The sequence below is a fragment of the Oncorhynchus nerka genome, linkage group LG5 (genome assembly GCF_034236695.1).
Source record: "Oncorhynchus nerka isolate Pitt River linkage group LG5, Oner_Uvic_2.0, whole genome shotgun sequence".
Taxonomy (NCBI): Eukaryota; Metazoa; Chordata; class Actinopteri; order Salmoniformes; family Salmonidae; genus Oncorhynchus; species Oncorhynchus nerka.
The window spans coordinates 30,586,882-30,604,750 of NC_088400.1; the positions used below are offsets into that span (position 1 = coordinate 30,586,882).

At 43.4% G+C, this 17,869-nt stretch overlaps 1 protein-coding gene across 2 annotated transcripts in view; it reads right to left on the minus strand.

Moving 5' to 3' along the window:
* Positions 1-777: 777 nt before the first annotated feature.
* LOC115129333 (glutamine--fructose-6-phosphate aminotransferase [isomerizing] 2-like) overlaps positions 778-17,869 on the minus strand; it is a 32,546-nt gene continuing 15,454 nt past the window's right edge. The window contains exons 8-19 of one of the 2 annotated variants that reach the window (XM_029659569.2): positions 15,422-15,501; positions 14,778-14,855; positions 11,637-11,766; positions 11,388-11,551; positions 10,354-10,449; positions 8,506-8,603; positions 8,214-8,334; positions 5,858-6,130; positions 5,437-5,564; positions 5,068-5,235; positions 4,683-4,844; positions 778-3,022 (exon numbers count right to left, since the gene is read on the minus strand). In XM_029659569.2, coding sequence (XP_029515429.2) covers positions 2,978-3,022; positions 4,683-4,844; positions 5,068-5,235; positions 5,437-5,564; positions 5,858-6,130; positions 8,214-8,334; positions 8,506-8,603; positions 10,354-10,449; positions 11,388-11,551; positions 11,637-11,766; positions 14,778-14,855; positions 15,422-15,501 — 1,543 coding nt within the window. In that variant the 3' untranslated portion in view covers positions 778-2,977. The remainder of the gene's footprint in view (positions 3,023-4,682; positions 4,845-5,067; positions 5,236-5,436; positions 5,565-5,857; positions 6,131-8,213; positions 8,335-8,505; positions 8,604-10,353; positions 10,450-11,387; positions 11,552-11,636; positions 11,767-14,777; positions 14,856-15,421; positions 15,502-17,869) is intronic. The other variant, XM_029659570.2, reaches the window with a different exon arrangement.

The window sequence follows — 17,869 nt, forward strand, 5'->3', positions numbered from 1 at the left end:
GTGGCTAGTGATACATGTATTACATAAGGATGCAGTCGATGATGTAGAGTACAGTATATACGTATGCATATGAGATTAATAATGTAGGGTAAGTAACATTATATAAGGTAGCATTGTTTAAAGTGGCTAGTGATATATTTACAACATTTCCCATCAATTCCCATTATTAAAGTGGCTGGAGTTAGGGTCAGTGTCAATGACAGTGTGTTGGCAGCAGCCACTCAATGTTAGTGGTGGCTGTTTAACAGTCTGATGGCCTTGAGATAGAAGCTGTTTTTCAGTCTCTCGGTCCCAGCTTTGATGCACCTGTACTGACCTCGCCTTCTGGATGATAGCGGGGTGAACAGGCAGTGGTTCGGGTGGTTGATGTCCTTGATGATCTTTATGGCCTTCCTGTAACATCAGGTGGTGTAGGTGTCCTGGAGGGCAGGTAGTTTGCCCCCGGTGATGCGTTGTGCTGACCTCACTACCCTCTGGAGAGCCTTACGGTTGAGGGCGGAGCAGTTGCCGTACCAGGCGGTGATACAGCCCGCCAGGATGCTCTCGATTGTGCATCTGTAGAAGTTTGTGAGTGCTTTTGGTGACAAGCCGAATTTCTTCAGCCTTCTGAGGTTGAAGAGGCGCTGCTGCGCCTTCTTCACGACGCTGTATGTATGAAAGGGGATATTCCTGCAAATACGTGGTCAACAAGGGGCTGTTTGAAAGGGGTCATATAAACGTGTATTTTTTCTGAGATGGGTCATAGAGGCACAGTAAAAGGTCAAGGTAAAAGCACACTTTCCATTTTTAAAGTTTCCTTTATTCATTCATTCATTCATACAATATCTGGTTGCTAGAGAACCTACTTTATAAAATACAATCATAGTTAAAGCGATAAATCAGCATCACTTTTTTTAATCGTCATAAAATAACCTGATAAATACACCAACTGCAGTACAACATGTTTTACCCTACACAGTACATCTAACATGTTTTACCCTACACAGTACATCTAACATGTTTTACCCTACACAGTACATCTAACATGTTTTACCCTACACAGTACATCTAACATGTTTTACCCTACACAGTACATCTAACATGTTTTACCCTACACAGTACATCTAACATGTTTTACCCTACACAGTACACGTAGTGAAACTGCCAAAACTACCATTCATATTACATCTTGCTCCTTTTCTTCTGCATATCACTCTTCCTATGAGATGTCAGGGTAGTGCCTCATGAAAACAATATTTAGGTCAACACTGGCATTATGGGAGATGAAATACAATATAAAAGAAAGTGGGCATCATACATGGGATAAATAAGACAATGAAGCGCAGACAATCTTCAGAGAATGTGACAGATGTCCCCCACAATGCTGCATGACAGAAAATAGAATAAGATTGTGATGATGATGATGACCACCACACAACGACTCAACACAGAATAAGGACTCATGAAAGGGTAGAGAATTAAATTAAGTAGAATTATTATGGTGTCTTGAGAGACTAAACTGTAGCAGTATCATCCAGCCCTTTTCAACAGATTGGAGTGTAGATTAACAGTAATTCCCTCATGAGTAAAAGTTTCACTCAGAAGGATTAAAAAGGACTACAAGGCACAATGAATAGAGGCTGTATACAGTACATCAAAGCAAAGTGTGTACATCATAACACCATAAGTGTTATGATGTACATACATTGTACATCAATAGCGCTTTCTGGAATAGTTCCTTACAATGTCCTAGCTATGGAGTACCACAGTATGAGTCATAATACCCATAAAACCTAGCGGTCAAACAAAGAAATGGTTCCAATTGTTTTTCCACCATTCATTTTGCCCATTAGGGGATTTTAGAAAAAATAAATAAATACGGGCTGTGTTTCGTGTAGGCTTCCCTTGGCATTACATTTTGATAACCATGTAAATCTCTCTAGGACAAGGTGACTTTTAGCAATATATTAGCCTGTATTTAACCCCACAAATGAAATGCTATTTAGCTGCTAATGTGGCTATTAAAAAAAACTACAAATACCATGATGATCTGGACGAGACTGCCGAATCGAAGCAAAGGTGAGAATCTCTGGATTAACTCTCTAAAGTTAGCTAAATTTAGTCCTAATAAATTGGCAACATTTCTTTAAAACGACAATTCTGTGAACTGTCTTGTGCAATACATTTTTTTCTTGATATAATACCTGTTAGTTGAGATGACATGCAGGAGCTTGCAGGGATTTGTTGTATACTTGAATGCTAATTAGCATTTTCGAATCTGAGAGTAAATAGAGCTGAATATATTGATAAAAGTCACCTTGTCCGAGAGAGATTTACATGGTTATCAAAACATCACACCAGGGTAAGCCTACACGAAACACAGAACTTATTTTAAGTGTTTCTAAAATCCCCTATGAGAAAAATGAATGGTGGAAAAACGATTGGAACCATTTCCCTGTTTCACCGCTAGGTTTTATGGATATTATGACACTTCCACTGTGGGGCTCTATAGGCTATTCTGTATAAAGGAATGCTATGGAATAGACTACACTTCCCAAGATACAAAGTGAAGATGATAGACTGCCACAGGACAGAGAGCCCAATACACATGAAGAGAATATTATCAGAAACATTCACAATGTACTTTTTCACATATTGCAGAGTTATAAGCACTTCAATCTACCAAGTCAATGCATTATTCCTACATTTGGTGTTTTTGGCTCAACTGTTTGTGGACAAGGCACCAATTGGGTACAAGGCACAGTAGTGTATAGTCTCTTGCTTTGGAAACATTATTGGTGATAATGCTGCTGATTGGACAGATGGTCAAACAGTCGTGAGATTTACACACACACACACACACACACACACACACACACACACACACACACACAATTGCACTTTTATGTGTAAGCCTCCACTCAGTGTTTCTCTTGAGCAGAGTGTTATGGTCTCTACTGCCTCCTGTCCTGTCTGCCTCCTGTCTATCTGTCTGCTATTACTCCACAGTGACAGACTTGGCCAGGTTCCTGGGACAGTCCACCTGCAACCAGAGGAGAGAGACAGCCATTAAATCAGATCAACACTGATGAGTAAAGGAGACAAGAATACATACACATACAGCATAGCTATATGGCGGTGGAGGCTCCTCATAAAAATTAAAATAGTGAAACATTTAAAAAAGTTATGATTTTGAGATAAAACTATACTAAATATATTCACGTCTTTTGCAATGAAGGTCTACAGTAGCCTCAACAGCACTCTGTAGGGTAACACCATGGTGTAGCCGAGGACATCTACAGTAGTTTCCGGCCTCCTCTGGGTACATTGACTTCAATACATAACCTAGGAGGCTCATGGTTCTCACCCCATTCCATAGACTTATACAGTAATTATGACAACTTCTGGAGGACGTCCTCCAACATATCAGAGTTCTTGCATGAACTGACATGTTGTCCACCCAATCAAAGGATCAGAGAATGAATCTACTACTGAAAACATAAGCTACAGCTAGCTAGCACTGCAGTGCATAACATGTTGTCAGTAGTTCACTCAAAGAGAGAGAAAGAAAATAGTTGAACAGTTTTGAACCAATTTCTTAAAAAATGAAGGAGAAGCAAGAGTGGGATAGAGAGAGAGAGCTAGCTATATTTAATTCTTTTTCACTTTCACTTAGCTACCAAATGCAGCTAGCTAGTTTAGCATACTCAAACATATGTTAGCTAGCTGTCTATGGCTATCCAACATTGCATTTCTTCCAAGTCAAGGTAAGCTTTTGGTTTTATTCATTTATTGCCACCGGGGCCCGCCAGTGTATCTGCTAAACTGCTTGCTGTTGACTGTACACTGTACTGCATGATTGTAGCGGGTTTACTAACATTTTAGTTCTAGTAGCTATGTTGTCTATGACATTAGCTAACATTAGCTAATAACGATGTAGGCTGTGTATAGCGGTTTGTGGTTATGATATGAAGGTTTGACTTGGTCACATACAGCTGATGTGTTGTGCACTGAAGTCCACAAGCAAATACATAAGGTGAGGGGAGAGCATGTAGATGCGAGAAGGAATTATACAATGATCACATGTATCATGCTGTTTGTATGTGGCTGCTATGAAAGTGAACTGTGCTCGCATGTGTTCAGGGGTGTATTCATTCCACCGATTCTGTTGAAAAACGTTTCCTAAACGGAAGCATATGGAACAAAATGGGGTTAAACATACCTGAATTAGTCCAATAGAAACTCTCGTTTCTGTTGGACTAATGATTACACCCTAGATCAGCTAGATGCAGGCAAAATTGTGCAAGGCGGTATTGAATGTGTCAATGGCTGTCACCTTGATTATTAAAATTTCTCTCGACCTGTGCACCTACATTGTAAACTTTCATTCATAGGCTAGGTTGTAGCAACCTCATGATGGGTACAGAATGTGAGTATCATGTAGCAGCCTAAACCTATCAATGTTACATTGAGCTGGGGGACTGGAATAAGAATGACAGTCATCCAATATGCTGTAATAGAAAACAAATAATGATCCTCCCTCATCTTAAACGGCACTGACCGCCACTGGTGTGTGGGTAGTTGATTTAGTGTGTACTAGTAACCGTTGATATTGATGCTTTTAGTAATGAAATTGAAATAAAACATATTCAAATCTAGGTAATTAAAGTCCATAAGGAAAGAGCAGGTAGTGGTAGACTCACGTCGTATCCCCGTAGCACGGCCAGGTGGAAGGACAGGAGCTGCAGAGGGATGACACTGAGGATGCCCTGGAGACAGTCCACTGTGTGAGGCAGCTCAATGGTCTTATACGCATTTTTAGACATCTCCTGGTCGTCCTGGCAGCACAGGATAATCGGCCGCCCCTGAACGGGAAGGAGAGAAAGACAGAGCGGTTTGCAGAAGTATATCGATCAATTCATTTGAATTCATTATTCAAAGCTTTTGATAGTGAGGCTGTGTGTGTGTTATTCCTTTTTTTGCCTGTGTACTGCGCGTGAGCCAGTTAAGTCATGGGTGTGCATACGAGGTGGGTATTTAGTTGTGTCTACGTGCATTTGAATATGTGATGTGAGGAATGTGACGTACCGATCTGGCTGTGACCTGCTGCAGTGCGTTCTGACACTTGGTGTAGCAGGCGTCTTTCATGATGATCATGATGACGGGCATGTGCTTGTCAATCAGAGCCAGAGGGCCGTGCTTCAGCTCCCCAGCCAGGATGCCCTCTGAATGCATGTACGTGATTTCCTTGATTTTCTGTTTGGGAAGAATCAATCAGTGACATAACATAATCAATAGTCTATAATTCATATAGATTAACAGGCATGTCAATATAAAGTGAGAATAAGTGAGAAACATTGCCCCTAGAAACTGATTTAACGTCAGTTTGGCAAGTTAACTATAATGGTTTAGGGTCAGGATTTAGGGTGGGTAAGCTGATCGTAGATCTGTCCTCACCAGTGCCCCCTCCAGACAGGTGGCGTAGTTGAAGCCTCGTCCCATGACCAGCAGAGACTTCTGCTGATACAGCTCATCTGCTATGGACTTGATCTTATTATCCAGAGTCAGAACCTTCTTGATCATGTCTGAGAGAGGGAGAAGACAGAGAGACAGAGAGGGTGAGGGAGAGTGAAAGGAGGAGGGAGAGAGAGAGAGGGAGAAGACAGAGAGACAGAGAGGGTGAGGGAGAGCGAAAGGAGGAGGGAGAGAGGGTTTGGTTCACTCTCATTCAACTATTTTGTTCACTCAATCCATTTTGTAACACCTGGCAGTAATCTATTGGCTATAGTGTGTGATGGTTACAGATGCAGTTTTGTTTTACTGAGCTGGTTTATAGTGTTAATCTGTCATTCTACATGGCTTTCATATAGGAACTCACCTGGGAGAATCCTAAGTCCATTGATGATCTCCAGCCTCCTCGGCTGCAGGGAGATCCTGTCCTCACTCATCATCAGACCAAACATGATGAGAGCCACAAACTGGCTCGTGTAGGCCTTGGTGCTGGCCACACCGATCTCTGGACCAGCGTTGATGTGCACCCCACAGTCTGTGTCTCTGGAGATGGAGGAGCCCACTGTGTTGGTGACCCCCACGGTCAGAGCTCCTCTATCCTTACAGTACCTCAGAGCCATCAGAGTGTCTGCTGTCTCACCTGAGTGGGGAAGGAGGGAGATAGCCAAGGCATGTCATCATTCATACCAGCAAAACACACTAGAATTCTCCCTTACTCAACAGAATACCCACAGTATCCATACCAGCCTTTTCTCTATTAGAACATCCAGTCTCCACCAGAGAGAAAGTTCTCTCTATTAGAACATCTAGTCTCCACCAGAGAGTTCTCTCAATTATAACATCCAGTCTCCACCAGAGAGAGAGAGCGAGTTCTCTCTATTAGAACATCCAGTCTCCACCAGAGAGAGAGAGTTCTCTCAATTAGAACATCCAGTCTCCACCAGAGAGAGAGAGTTCTCTCAATTAGAATATCCAGTCTCCACCAGAGAGTTCTCTCAATTAGAACATCTAGTCTCCACCAGAGAGTTCTCTCTATTAGAGCATCTAGTCTCCATCAGAGAGTTCTCTCCATTAGAGCATCTAGTCTCCACCAGAGAGAGAAAGAGAGAGTTCTCTCTATTAGAACATCTAGTCTCCACCAGAGAGTTCTCTCTATTAGAACATCTAGTCTCCACCAGAGAGTTCTCTCTATTAGAACATCTAGTCTCCACCAGAGAGTTCTCTCTATTAGAACATCTAGTCTCCACCAGAGAGTTATCTCTATTAGAACATCTAGTCTCCACCAGAGTTCTCTCTATTAGAACATCTAGTCTCCACCAGAGAGTTATCTCTATTAGAACATCTAGTCTCCACCAGAGAGTTCTCTATATTAGAACATCTAGTCTCCACCAGAGTTCTCTCTATTAGAACATCTAGTCTCCACCAGAGAGTTCTCTCTATTAGAGCATCTAGTCTCCACCAGAGAGTTCTCTCTATTAGAACATCTAGTCTCCACCAGAGTTCTCTCTATTAGAACATCTAGTCTCCACCAGAGAGTTATCTCTATTAGAACATCTAGTCTCCACCAGAGTTCTCTCTATTAGAACATCTAGTCTCCACCAGAGAGTTATCTCTATTAGAACATCTAGTCTCCACCAGAGAGTTATCTCTATTAGAACATCTAGTCTCCACCAGAGAGTTATCTCTATTAGAACATCTAGTCTCCACCAGAGTTCTCTCTATTAGAACATCTAGTCTCCACCAGAGAGTTCTCTCTATTAGAACATCTAGTCTCCACCAGAGTTCTCTCTATTAGAACATCTAGTCTCCACCAGAGAGTTATCTCTATTAGAACATCTAGTCTCCACCAGAGAGTTATCTCTATTAGAACATCTAGTCTCCACCAGAGAGTTCTCTATATTAGAACATCTAGTCTCCACCAGAGTTCTCTCTATTAGAACATCTAGTCTCCACCAGAGAGTTATCTCTATTAGAACATCTAGTCTCCACCAGAGAGTTCTCTCTATTAGAACATCTAGTCTCCACCAGAGAGTTATCTCTATTAGAACATCTAGTCTCCACCAGAGAGTTCTCTATACTAGAACATCTAGTCTCCACCAGAGTTATCTCTATTAGAACATCTAGTCTCCACCAGAGTTCTCTCTATTAGAACATCTAGTCTCCACCAGAGAGTTATCTCTATTATAACATCTAATCTCCACCAGAGAGTTCTCTCTATTAGAACATCTAGTCTCCACCAGAGTTCTCTCTATTAGAACATCTAGTCTCCACCAGAGAGTTCTCTCTATTAGAACATCTAGTCTCCACCAGAGTTCTCTCTATTAGAACATCTAGTCTCCACCAGAGTTCTCTCTATTAGAACATCTAGTCTCCACCAGAGTTCTCTCTATTAGAGCATCTAGTCTCCACCAGAGAGTTCTCTCTATTAGAACATCTAGTCTCCACCAGAGTTCTCTCTATTAGAGCATCTAGTCTCCACCAGAGAGTTCTCTCTATTAGAACATCTAGTCTCCACCAGAGTTCTTTCTATTAGAACATCTAGTCTCCACCAGAGTTCTCTCTATTAGAGCATCTAGTCTCCACCAGAGAGTTCTCTCTATTAGAACATCTAGTCTCCACCAGAGTTCTCTCTATTAGAACATCTAGTCTCCACCAGAGAGAGAGTTTTATGAAACACCAGCAATACAAAAATGTGTAGCAGATTAATCGCTCTGAGGAATTACCTGATTGGCTGATGTAGAAGCAGACGTCATCTCTGAAGACGGGTGTGTTGCGGTCCAGGAAGTCACTAGCCAGTTCCACCATGACAGGAAGCTCTGTCAGCTCCTCCAGAATCTGTCTGGTCTGGAGAGAGAGAGAGAGAGAGAGAGAGAGAGAGAGAGAGAGAGAGAGAGAGAGAGAGAGAGAGAGAGAGAGAAAGAGAGAGAGACTCATCCTTATCATAATTACAATGGTCATCATCATCTTTTCTTTCTCCTCCTCTTCCTCAATCACGCTTCTGGTTGGTTCACTTACAGCCACGGCAGCGTGGAAGCTGGTTCCACAGCCAATCACGATGAGGCGTCTGCAGCGTTTGATCTCCTTCAGGTGGTCCTTCAGCCCTCCCAGGATCACTGAGAACAAGACAGGACAGGAGAGGGGAGACCATCAGCATTCATATTTAGTCCAAGGAGGTAAGAGGGGTAACTATGAGCCTCTTTACATCACACTACATTGACGACACAAAGTAAGTTCAGGAGATAAACAAGCATATCAAAGTTCCAGAGTGGGATCTCTGCTACTTTTAGAGTTATGATCCAATTTGTAAGTGTTACCAACAGAATGTGAAAATGGATTCAAAATGGTCACCCTCTGCTGGTGATTTGCAGGATGTGCCATGATACAAGTGAAAGGGGGACTGTGATTAGTTACATTGACAACAACGTTTGTCTATATAAAATGGGCCATAACTTTAACACAAGAAGAGATCCCACTCTGGAACGTTGATATGCCCATAGAGTATATTATATTCAACAATATAGTGAAACAATTTGCCAATTCAATATTCATGTTTCACGGAGCTGGTTTATAGTGTTAATGTGTCATTCTATATGGCACACAAATTGGATGCAGTCTATCACAGTGCCATCCATTTTGTCTCCAAAGTCCCATCTACTACCCACCACTGCGACCTGTACTCTCTCGTTGGCTGGCCCTCGCCTCATACTCATCGCCAAACCCACTGGCTCCAGGTCATCTACAAGACCCTGCTAGGTAAAGTCCTCCCTTATCTCAGCTCGCTGGTCACCATAGCAGCACCCACCGGTAGCACGCGCTCCAGCAGGTAAATCTCACTGGTCACCCCCAAAACCAATTCTTCCTTTGGCAACCTCTCCTTCCAGTTCTCTGCTGCCAATTACTGGAACGAACTGCAAAAATCTCTGAAGCTAGAGACTCTTACCTCCCTCACTAGCTTTAAGCACCAGCTGTCAGAGCAGTTCACAGATCACTGCACCTGTACATACAGTAGATCATCTGTAAATAGCCCATCCAATCTACCTCATCCTCATACTGTAGTTATTTATCTTGCTCCTTTGCACCCCAGTATCTCAACTTGCACATTTATCTTCAGCACATTCTACCATTCTAGTGTTTAATTGCTATATTGTAATAACTTTGCCACCACGGCCTATTTATTGCCTTACCTCCCTTACCCTACCTCATTTGCACATGCTGTATATAGATTTTTCTACTGTATTATTGATTGTATGTTTGTTTTCCATGTGTAACTGTGCTGTTGTATGTGTCGAACTGCTTTGCTTTATCTTGGCCAGGTCGCAGTTGCAAATGAGAACTTGTTCTCAACTAGCCTACCTAGTTACAAAAAGGTGAAATAAAAAAATAAAAAATGTTTATATTTTTCTGTATTCATAAATTAATGTAAAAAAAAAAATAACATTGGAAATCAAAATACTAATCACATTACAGAGCAAGCAGTAAAGCCTCATATGACATACATGTTTTCTTTGTGGCACCTACAGATGAAAAACTATGGAGTCTTAAAGGAGGCCTGCAATAAATATGCTAACTTTGATGAATTATTACTCAATTATGCTTTAAAATACAAACGTCAAATAATCCTTCCTCCAAAGGACCCTTCTATGGATTACAATTCGTGAAAATCCCCCCCCAAATCTTAGTATTCTTTTTGTCTGGGTTTCCTGAGGAATCACGCTATACATCCATGTAGTAACTGTTAATAACCTATGCTTGCCTCCGTGAGTTGCTGTGCTAATATTGATTGAAGATACGGCACAGTACCGTCGACATCCCGGAACAACAGAGTGACATCAATCAGAATATGACATCACTATGGTAAGCTACCTTTGTTGGTGTGAAAACAGATCCGTCCCCTCATGGTGTTGAAGACAGACTCTGGCTGCTCAAAGATCTCCTTTTGCATAAATGCCTCAAAGTTACCTGCACAGAAAGAGAGAGATGAGGGACACGGAGCATGATGACTGCGTTTCAATCTCATTGCACACTGGTGTAGGTTCTCCCTAACGTCAACAGGGGGAGATCTTGCTCTCCTGTTCTTAGAGCTAGTGACTGCATTAAAGTATGGTTAACCATGGGCCTGTCTCTCTGTAAATCAGACTACGTTTCTCAGGTATGACACAATACCCTATCTTTGACCTCTGTGTGAATAGGAAGGTGTATTGGTATTGACCACTTCAGGTATATGATCTCTGTGTGAATAGGAAGGTGTATTGGTATTGACCACTCCAGGTATATGATCTCTGTGTGAATAGGAAGGTCTATTGGTATTGACCACTCCAGGTATATGATCTCTGTGTGAATAGGAAGGTGTATTGGTATTGACCACTTCAGGTATATGATCTCTGTGTGAATAGGAAGGTGTATTGGTATTGACCACTCCAGGTATATGATTTCTGTGTGAATAGGAAGGTCTATTGGTATTGACCACTCCGGGTATATGATTTCTGTGTGAATAGGAAGGTGTATTGGTATTGACCACTTCAGGTATATGATCTCTGTGTGAATAGGAAGGTGTATTGGTATTGACCACTTCAGGTATATGATCTCTGTGTGAATAGGAAGGTGTATTGGTATTGACCACTTCAGGTATAGGATCTCTGTGTGAATAGGAAGGTGTATTGGTATTGACCACTTCAGGTATATGTTCTCTGTGTGAATAGGAAGGTGTATTGGTATTGACCACTCCAGGTATTTGTTACCCTTAGGCACACAGATCTACAATGAGGTTTCGCCTACCCTCCTCATATCCTAACCTGGCACAAAACAGATCTTACATTACTAGGGCCTGGGACACTATATCCTACTCCAAGTAAACTCCTAGGTTGCCACGGCGATGAGCCCCATGATTAACCTCTGACCTTTCATAATCTCCTGTAGTTCCATCTGGAGGGTCTGGATTGCCCGGACTGGATTCTCCCCTGCCAGGCTGTTCAGCCTATGGAGGGACAACTTGCCCCCGACCACTGCTGCAATGTCATCATCCTCCAGGTAGATCACCTTGTTGGTGTGCTCTATGATGGCACTGGGCAGGGACAGGTGGGAGCATAAGACAAGCACACAAGCATGCATACACACACACACACACACACCTAGGGCTTTCAGCTCACCTGGCGTCGGAGGCAAAGTAGTACTCTACAGCCTTGCCGTCTCCAACTGAATTCACAGCAGTGGAGTTGTCTGGCTTGTCTGGCCGGTTGTGGCTGTTCTTATCCTGTTCTATCCCCTCCTTGAACAGACCTACATGACAGAGGGCAGGGGTCATGGTTCAGACTGGGTCAGGGTAATCAACACTTCTTGCTTTACTTGAACTTTTCACCTAGACTGTTTAAGTCATTTGTAATTAACTAGTGACTGCTTGTGACATGCATATAACTGCTTATACTATATGTCATGATCATGATGGTGGCTAATGGTGTGTTTGGTGTGTTAACAGACATATTCAATCAACCTTATCCCAGTCTGCTGTGCCCACATGCTTCAAGAGGGCCACCACTGTTCCTGTCCCCAAGAAAGCTAAGGTAACTGAGCTAAGCGACTACTCACTTCCGTCATCATGAAGTGCTTTGAGAGACGAGTCAAGGATCAAATCACATCCACCCTACCTGACACCCTAGACCCACTCCAATTTGCCTACTGCCCCAATAGGTCCACAGACAACGCAATCGCAATCACACTGCACACTGCCCTATCCAATCTGGACAAGAGGAATACCTATGTAAGAATGCTATTCATTATACTACAGCTCGGCATTTAACACCATAGTACCCTCCAAACTCGTCATCAAGCTCGAGACCCTGGGTCTCGACTCCGCCCTGTACAACTGGGTCCTGGACTCAACGTCAACAAAACAATGGAGATGATCGTGGACTTCAGGAAACAGCAGAGGGAGCATCCCCTATCCACATCGACGGGACAGTAGTGGAGGAGATGGAACGTTTTAAGTTCCTCGGCGCACACATCACGGACAAACTGAATTGGTCCACCTACACAGACAGCGTGGTGAAGAAGGCGCAGCAGCGCCTCTTCAACCTCAGGAGGCTGAAGAAATTTGTCTTGTCACCGAAAACACTCAAACTTTTACAGACGCACAATCGAGAGCATCCTGTCGGCAACTGCTCCGCCCACAACCGCAAGACTCTCCAGAGGGTAGTGAGGTCTGCACAACGCATCACCGGGGGCAAACTACCTGCCCTCCAGGACACCTACACCACCTGATGTTACAGGAAAGCCAAAAGATCATCAAGGACAACAACCACCCGAGCCACTGCCTGTTCACCCCGCTATCATCCAGAAGGCGAGGTCAGTACAGGTGCATCAAAGCTCGGACCGAGAGACTGAAAAACAGCTTCTATCTAAAGGCCATCAGACTGTTAAACAGCCATCACTAACATTGAGTGGCTGCTGCCAACATACTGAATCAAATCTCTAGCCACTTTAATAATTAATAATTGGATGTAATACATGTATCACTAGTCACTTAAACAATGCCACTTTTTTAATGATTACATACCCTACATTACTCATCTCATATGTATATACTGTACTCTATACCATCTACTGCATCTGGCCTATGCTGCACTGCTGTCGCCCATCCATGTATTTATATGTACATATTCTACATTACTCATCTCATATGTATATATGTACATATTCTATTACCATCTACTGTACATCTCTACTGCATCTGGCCTATGCTGCACTGCTGTCGCCCATCCATGTATTTATATGTACATATTCTACATTACTCATCTCATATGTATATACTGTACTCTATACCATCTACTGCATCTGGCCTATGCTGCACTGCTGTCGCCCATCCATGTATTTATATGTACATATTCTTCTTATTCATTCCTTTACACTTGTGTGTGTATAAGGTAGTTGTTTTGAAATTGTTAGATTACTTGTTAGATATTACTGCACTGTCGGAACTAGAAGCACAAGCATTTCGCTCCACTCGCATTAACATCTGCTAACCATGTGTATGTGACCAATAACATTTGATTTGTTTTGATTTGATACTTAGCCTTCAAGGTGGAGGGTTCAAGTAAAGTGCTGTAAACTAACGGTTGCGAGTGTGAACAGTGAACAATGACAAACAGAGAGGGATTTAATCAACAACCCAATGATTTAAACCAAAACATGACAGGTGGGATGAGAGTTCATGATCGGGATTGACAGACAGAGGAGAGGAGTCAAGGGTTCTTTGACCACTAATAAACAAGCTAATCATATGTTTACATTGGTTCATCTCAGAAGATTCTGGAATCAATAACCAGGTGGATATGGGGGTTCAATTTGCAATCTGTATTGATTTGTCCATGGTATTTATGAGGTGACTCACACACAGTGACCTTGGTCCTTTGTCACAGTTACAGGAGTTTTAGTCCCTAATAGCGATAAGTGACATCTCCTTGTTTCCTTGTTTTTTTCCTTCATCTGCACTCGACAGGCGAAAAGACATTTCCATCCACTCTGTTGCTTTCACCTATCTTGTGTTTTTAGATGAGAGGAGATTAGGGAAAGGAGCAGAGAGGAGGAAGCCACTTTATAGCATTGAGATGCAACCCAGTGGCCTCCTACTCTTCCGGGTTCCTTTCTCATTGGGCCTCAGACTTTGGACTCCAGCAGGATACATCACTATTAAAGTGGAGCTGGGCTAAGTGAACAGATAGCAGGGTGAAGGCAGTCAACACATCTACGGGCTATTCTCTAGATAGCTGACACACACAGAGAACGCAGAACTCTTTATTAACGGGCCAATGAGTATGTAAGGAGCTGATTTTTTATAACATGCATATCAGGATCAATTTGAAATCTATCATTTGGAGAGGGCTGTCCTACTCCTCGTTTCTAGGTAATAGTTAGAGGATGAGGATTCAGCACCCTATTCATCAGAAGAAAGGGCGCTTTAGAGACAGAATGTCTTATTGTTATGTTATTAACCTGACACTACTTTCCACTGAGTGTGATCATGATGTTAACCTATAATAACCCATAGAGGTTCCAAACAGTACTGGCAGCATTTCCACAAGAAGCAAGAGTCTCATTTCTCATAACCATCATTTTTGTGATTCTGCATCATTTTTGCACAAGTAGACAATCATTTAACAGTGGAATCATTGTAGACGTGTGTCTGATTAAAGGGATTCTGATTGTTGTTCGTCATGCAACTCTTATGAGGCGGTTCAATCCAATCAGAGGTCAGAACCCACAACACCCACGTGTTTATTTGGTAGTTAGCGCACCTATGGGCTCAGCAGCCCCCTGTCGCTCTGTAGACACTGGGGTGACTGCACAGTCCCTCAGGACAGAGTAGTATGGTGCTACGGATAGGACAGGGTTAGGGTTAGGATACTGTTAGGGTTAGGACAGATACAGATACTGTTAGGGTTAGGACAGATACAGATACTGTTCACAGTAAGTACTGCTACTGTTAGGGTTAGGACAGATACAGATGCTGTTAGGGTTATAACAGATACAGATACTGCTCACAGTAAGTATTGCTACTGCTTTGGTTAGGACAGATATGGGTACTGCTCACAGTAAGTACTGCTACTGTTAGGGTTAGGACACAGTTACTTAATTGATTGATTAGGTTGGTTAGTTTGTTATGCAAGGGTGTACTCCTACTGACCTGAATCATGACTTGCGATACAGACATATAACCTTATTAATATCAATGCATGATGTATGTGTCAGTTCCAGTTACACTCTCGTGTCTCAAGTTAGAGATCCGACCATGAATATTATGGAACAGAACGTGTTCAGATGCGTTAACTAACACAGTCAGGTTTCTGTGAGGACAGTGGGCAGACAGCGAGGTTGGAGAACACTGTGAAGTGAGTACGTCAGCTGGAGAAGAGGCTTGGGAGAGAGGAACAGAGCTCACCACTGTTGTACTGGATCGGGATGTGCTCTGCGGAAAGCTCATACTTGCTCCGCACACCAATGAGAAGAGGACTTCCTCTCCTGAAGGAGAGAGAGAGAAAGGGGAATGATAGGGGGATGATAGGGGGATGAGAGGGGGATGGGGATGAAGGGGAAAGACAGAGGGGATAGAAGGGGAGAAATTGTTAGATTTCTATCTTGTGTGAGAGAACACAAACGAGCACACAGTGTAATGTCTTAAAAAATGTCTTGTGAGTGTAACATTTCCCTCAGCAGGGGAACATGAGCTGGGATTGGTCTCCACACCTCAGCTGAACTCTTTCTCCCGAGTGTCGCTGTTGAATGACTCCCATTGTTCACTCCACGATAATGAAGTACCTGGAGCACTCCTCGCTCTCTCTCCTTTTTCTCCTCTGTGGGTCTCTGTCATACTATCTCTTACTTTTACTCTCTGCCTGTCTGTCCCCTAATTCACCTCTCCCTCTCCTCCTCTTCCCCGTTCCCTCTGTCTCTCTCTTGTTTTCTAGCAGGTTTCTGCTCCTTGTCCTCCCTCTCCCCTACAGGTGGTTGAGTCAGTTCCTGCTCATGTTTCTAGCTCATCAGCCATGCATTCTGTTTCCAGTACTCCATGTGTGCTTCTCTGATTGGCTGGTGTGTGTGTGTGTGTGTGTGTGTGTGTGCATAACAGGTGAGGAGAGAGGGCGTGGCAAACCTAACCTGTATATAGATCAGGTAGGACCTATGACAGAGTGCACTGTACACCAAGCACCTGATAAAAGTACTTAACACTCCATCACAAATATCTACATCTCAATTACACCTATGTATGTAGCATTGTCCTGTTTGACAGCTTACACCTGGCTGGGGTAATTCCCACCTGAGATTCAAGGAAAACAGCAACGGCAGGGTACAGTGTTTAATAGTCACATGTACAGGGTTACAGGTGTGATGGCAGGGTACAGTGTTTAATAGTCACATGTACAGGGTTGCAGGTGTGATGGCAGGGTACAGTGTTTAATAGTCACATGAGAGAGAGAGTAGACAGAGAGGGTAGGGAGAGAGGGAGAGAGAGAGACAGAGAGGGTAGAGAGAGATAGTAGACAGAGAGGGTAGGGAGAGAGGTAGAGAGAGATAGTAGACAGAGAGGGTAGGGAGAGAGGGAGAGAGAGAGAGACAGAGAGGGTAGAGAGAGAGAGAGAGAGACAGACAGAGAGGGTAGAGAGAGAGAGAGAGAGAGACAGAGAGGGTAGAGAGAGAGAGAGAGAGAGAGAGGGTAGAGAGAGAGGGAGAGAGAGAGACAGAGAGGGTAGAGAGAGAGAGAGTAGACAGAGAGGGTAGGGAGAGAGGGAGAGAGAGAGACAGAGAGGGTAGAGAGAGAGAGAGAGACAGACAGAGAGGGTAGAGAGAGAGAGGGAGAGACAGACAGAGAGGGTAGAGAGAGAGAGGGAGAGAGACAGAGAGGGTAGAGAGAGAGAGAGAGAGAGAGACAGAGAGGGTAGAGAGAGAGAGAGAGAGAGAGAGAGAGAGGAGAGAGAGAGAGAGACAGAGAGGGTAGAGAGAGAGAGAGAGTTATAGTATTCAGTGAAACCCACTGTATCCAGGTGGAGCAACAACAGGTGGACTAACTGAACCCTGGCAACAGCACCAACATCAACCAATAATCATCTTTACTGTGTACTATAAACCATAGGTCAACAGCCCTCGCCCTCTTCTCTCAGTCTACCAACGAGGAAACAGAGAAAAATAATTGAAGAAATCAAGACGTCAGAGGTGATTGAGTGTAATAGGTGCTGGCCAGGGTTTTCTCCCTGAGAAGCAAGAGGAAACAGAGCAGAGCCTAATGAGTCACAGAGAGTAGAGTAGAGGAGAGCCAGGCAAGAGGCCAGCAGCCAGCTTTAGAGAGGCCCAGCAAGGAGTGACTGAACCTGGACCACACTCCTGTCTGGATCTAAAAGTCACACACACACACACACACACACACACACACACACACACACACACACACACACACACACACACACACACACACACACACACACACACACACACACAGACACACACAGAGAGCCACCTCACACTTCCACCCCTTTCCTGTAAACCCTGACTGTTTCAACTTCCTGTCATCAAACGTGACCCATGGAATAGACGGAATAGACGTAGGCAGAGACACAATCTGAAGACCAATATATGGCTAATCAGGTTTTATTGCTTTATTGTGGCAATAGATGAGTCAATGCCAAGGGGTCTTGATAATTTTTTTGATCATGTTTCCATACGTTAAGTGTGTGGAGGACTCACAGACAAGACCAGACAGATACGTAAGTGTGTGGAGGACTCACAGACAAGACCAGACGGATACGTTAGTGTGTGGAGGACTCACAGACAAGACCAGACGGATACGTTAGTGTGTGGAGGACTCACAGACAAGACCAGACGGAGAGACGTGTGA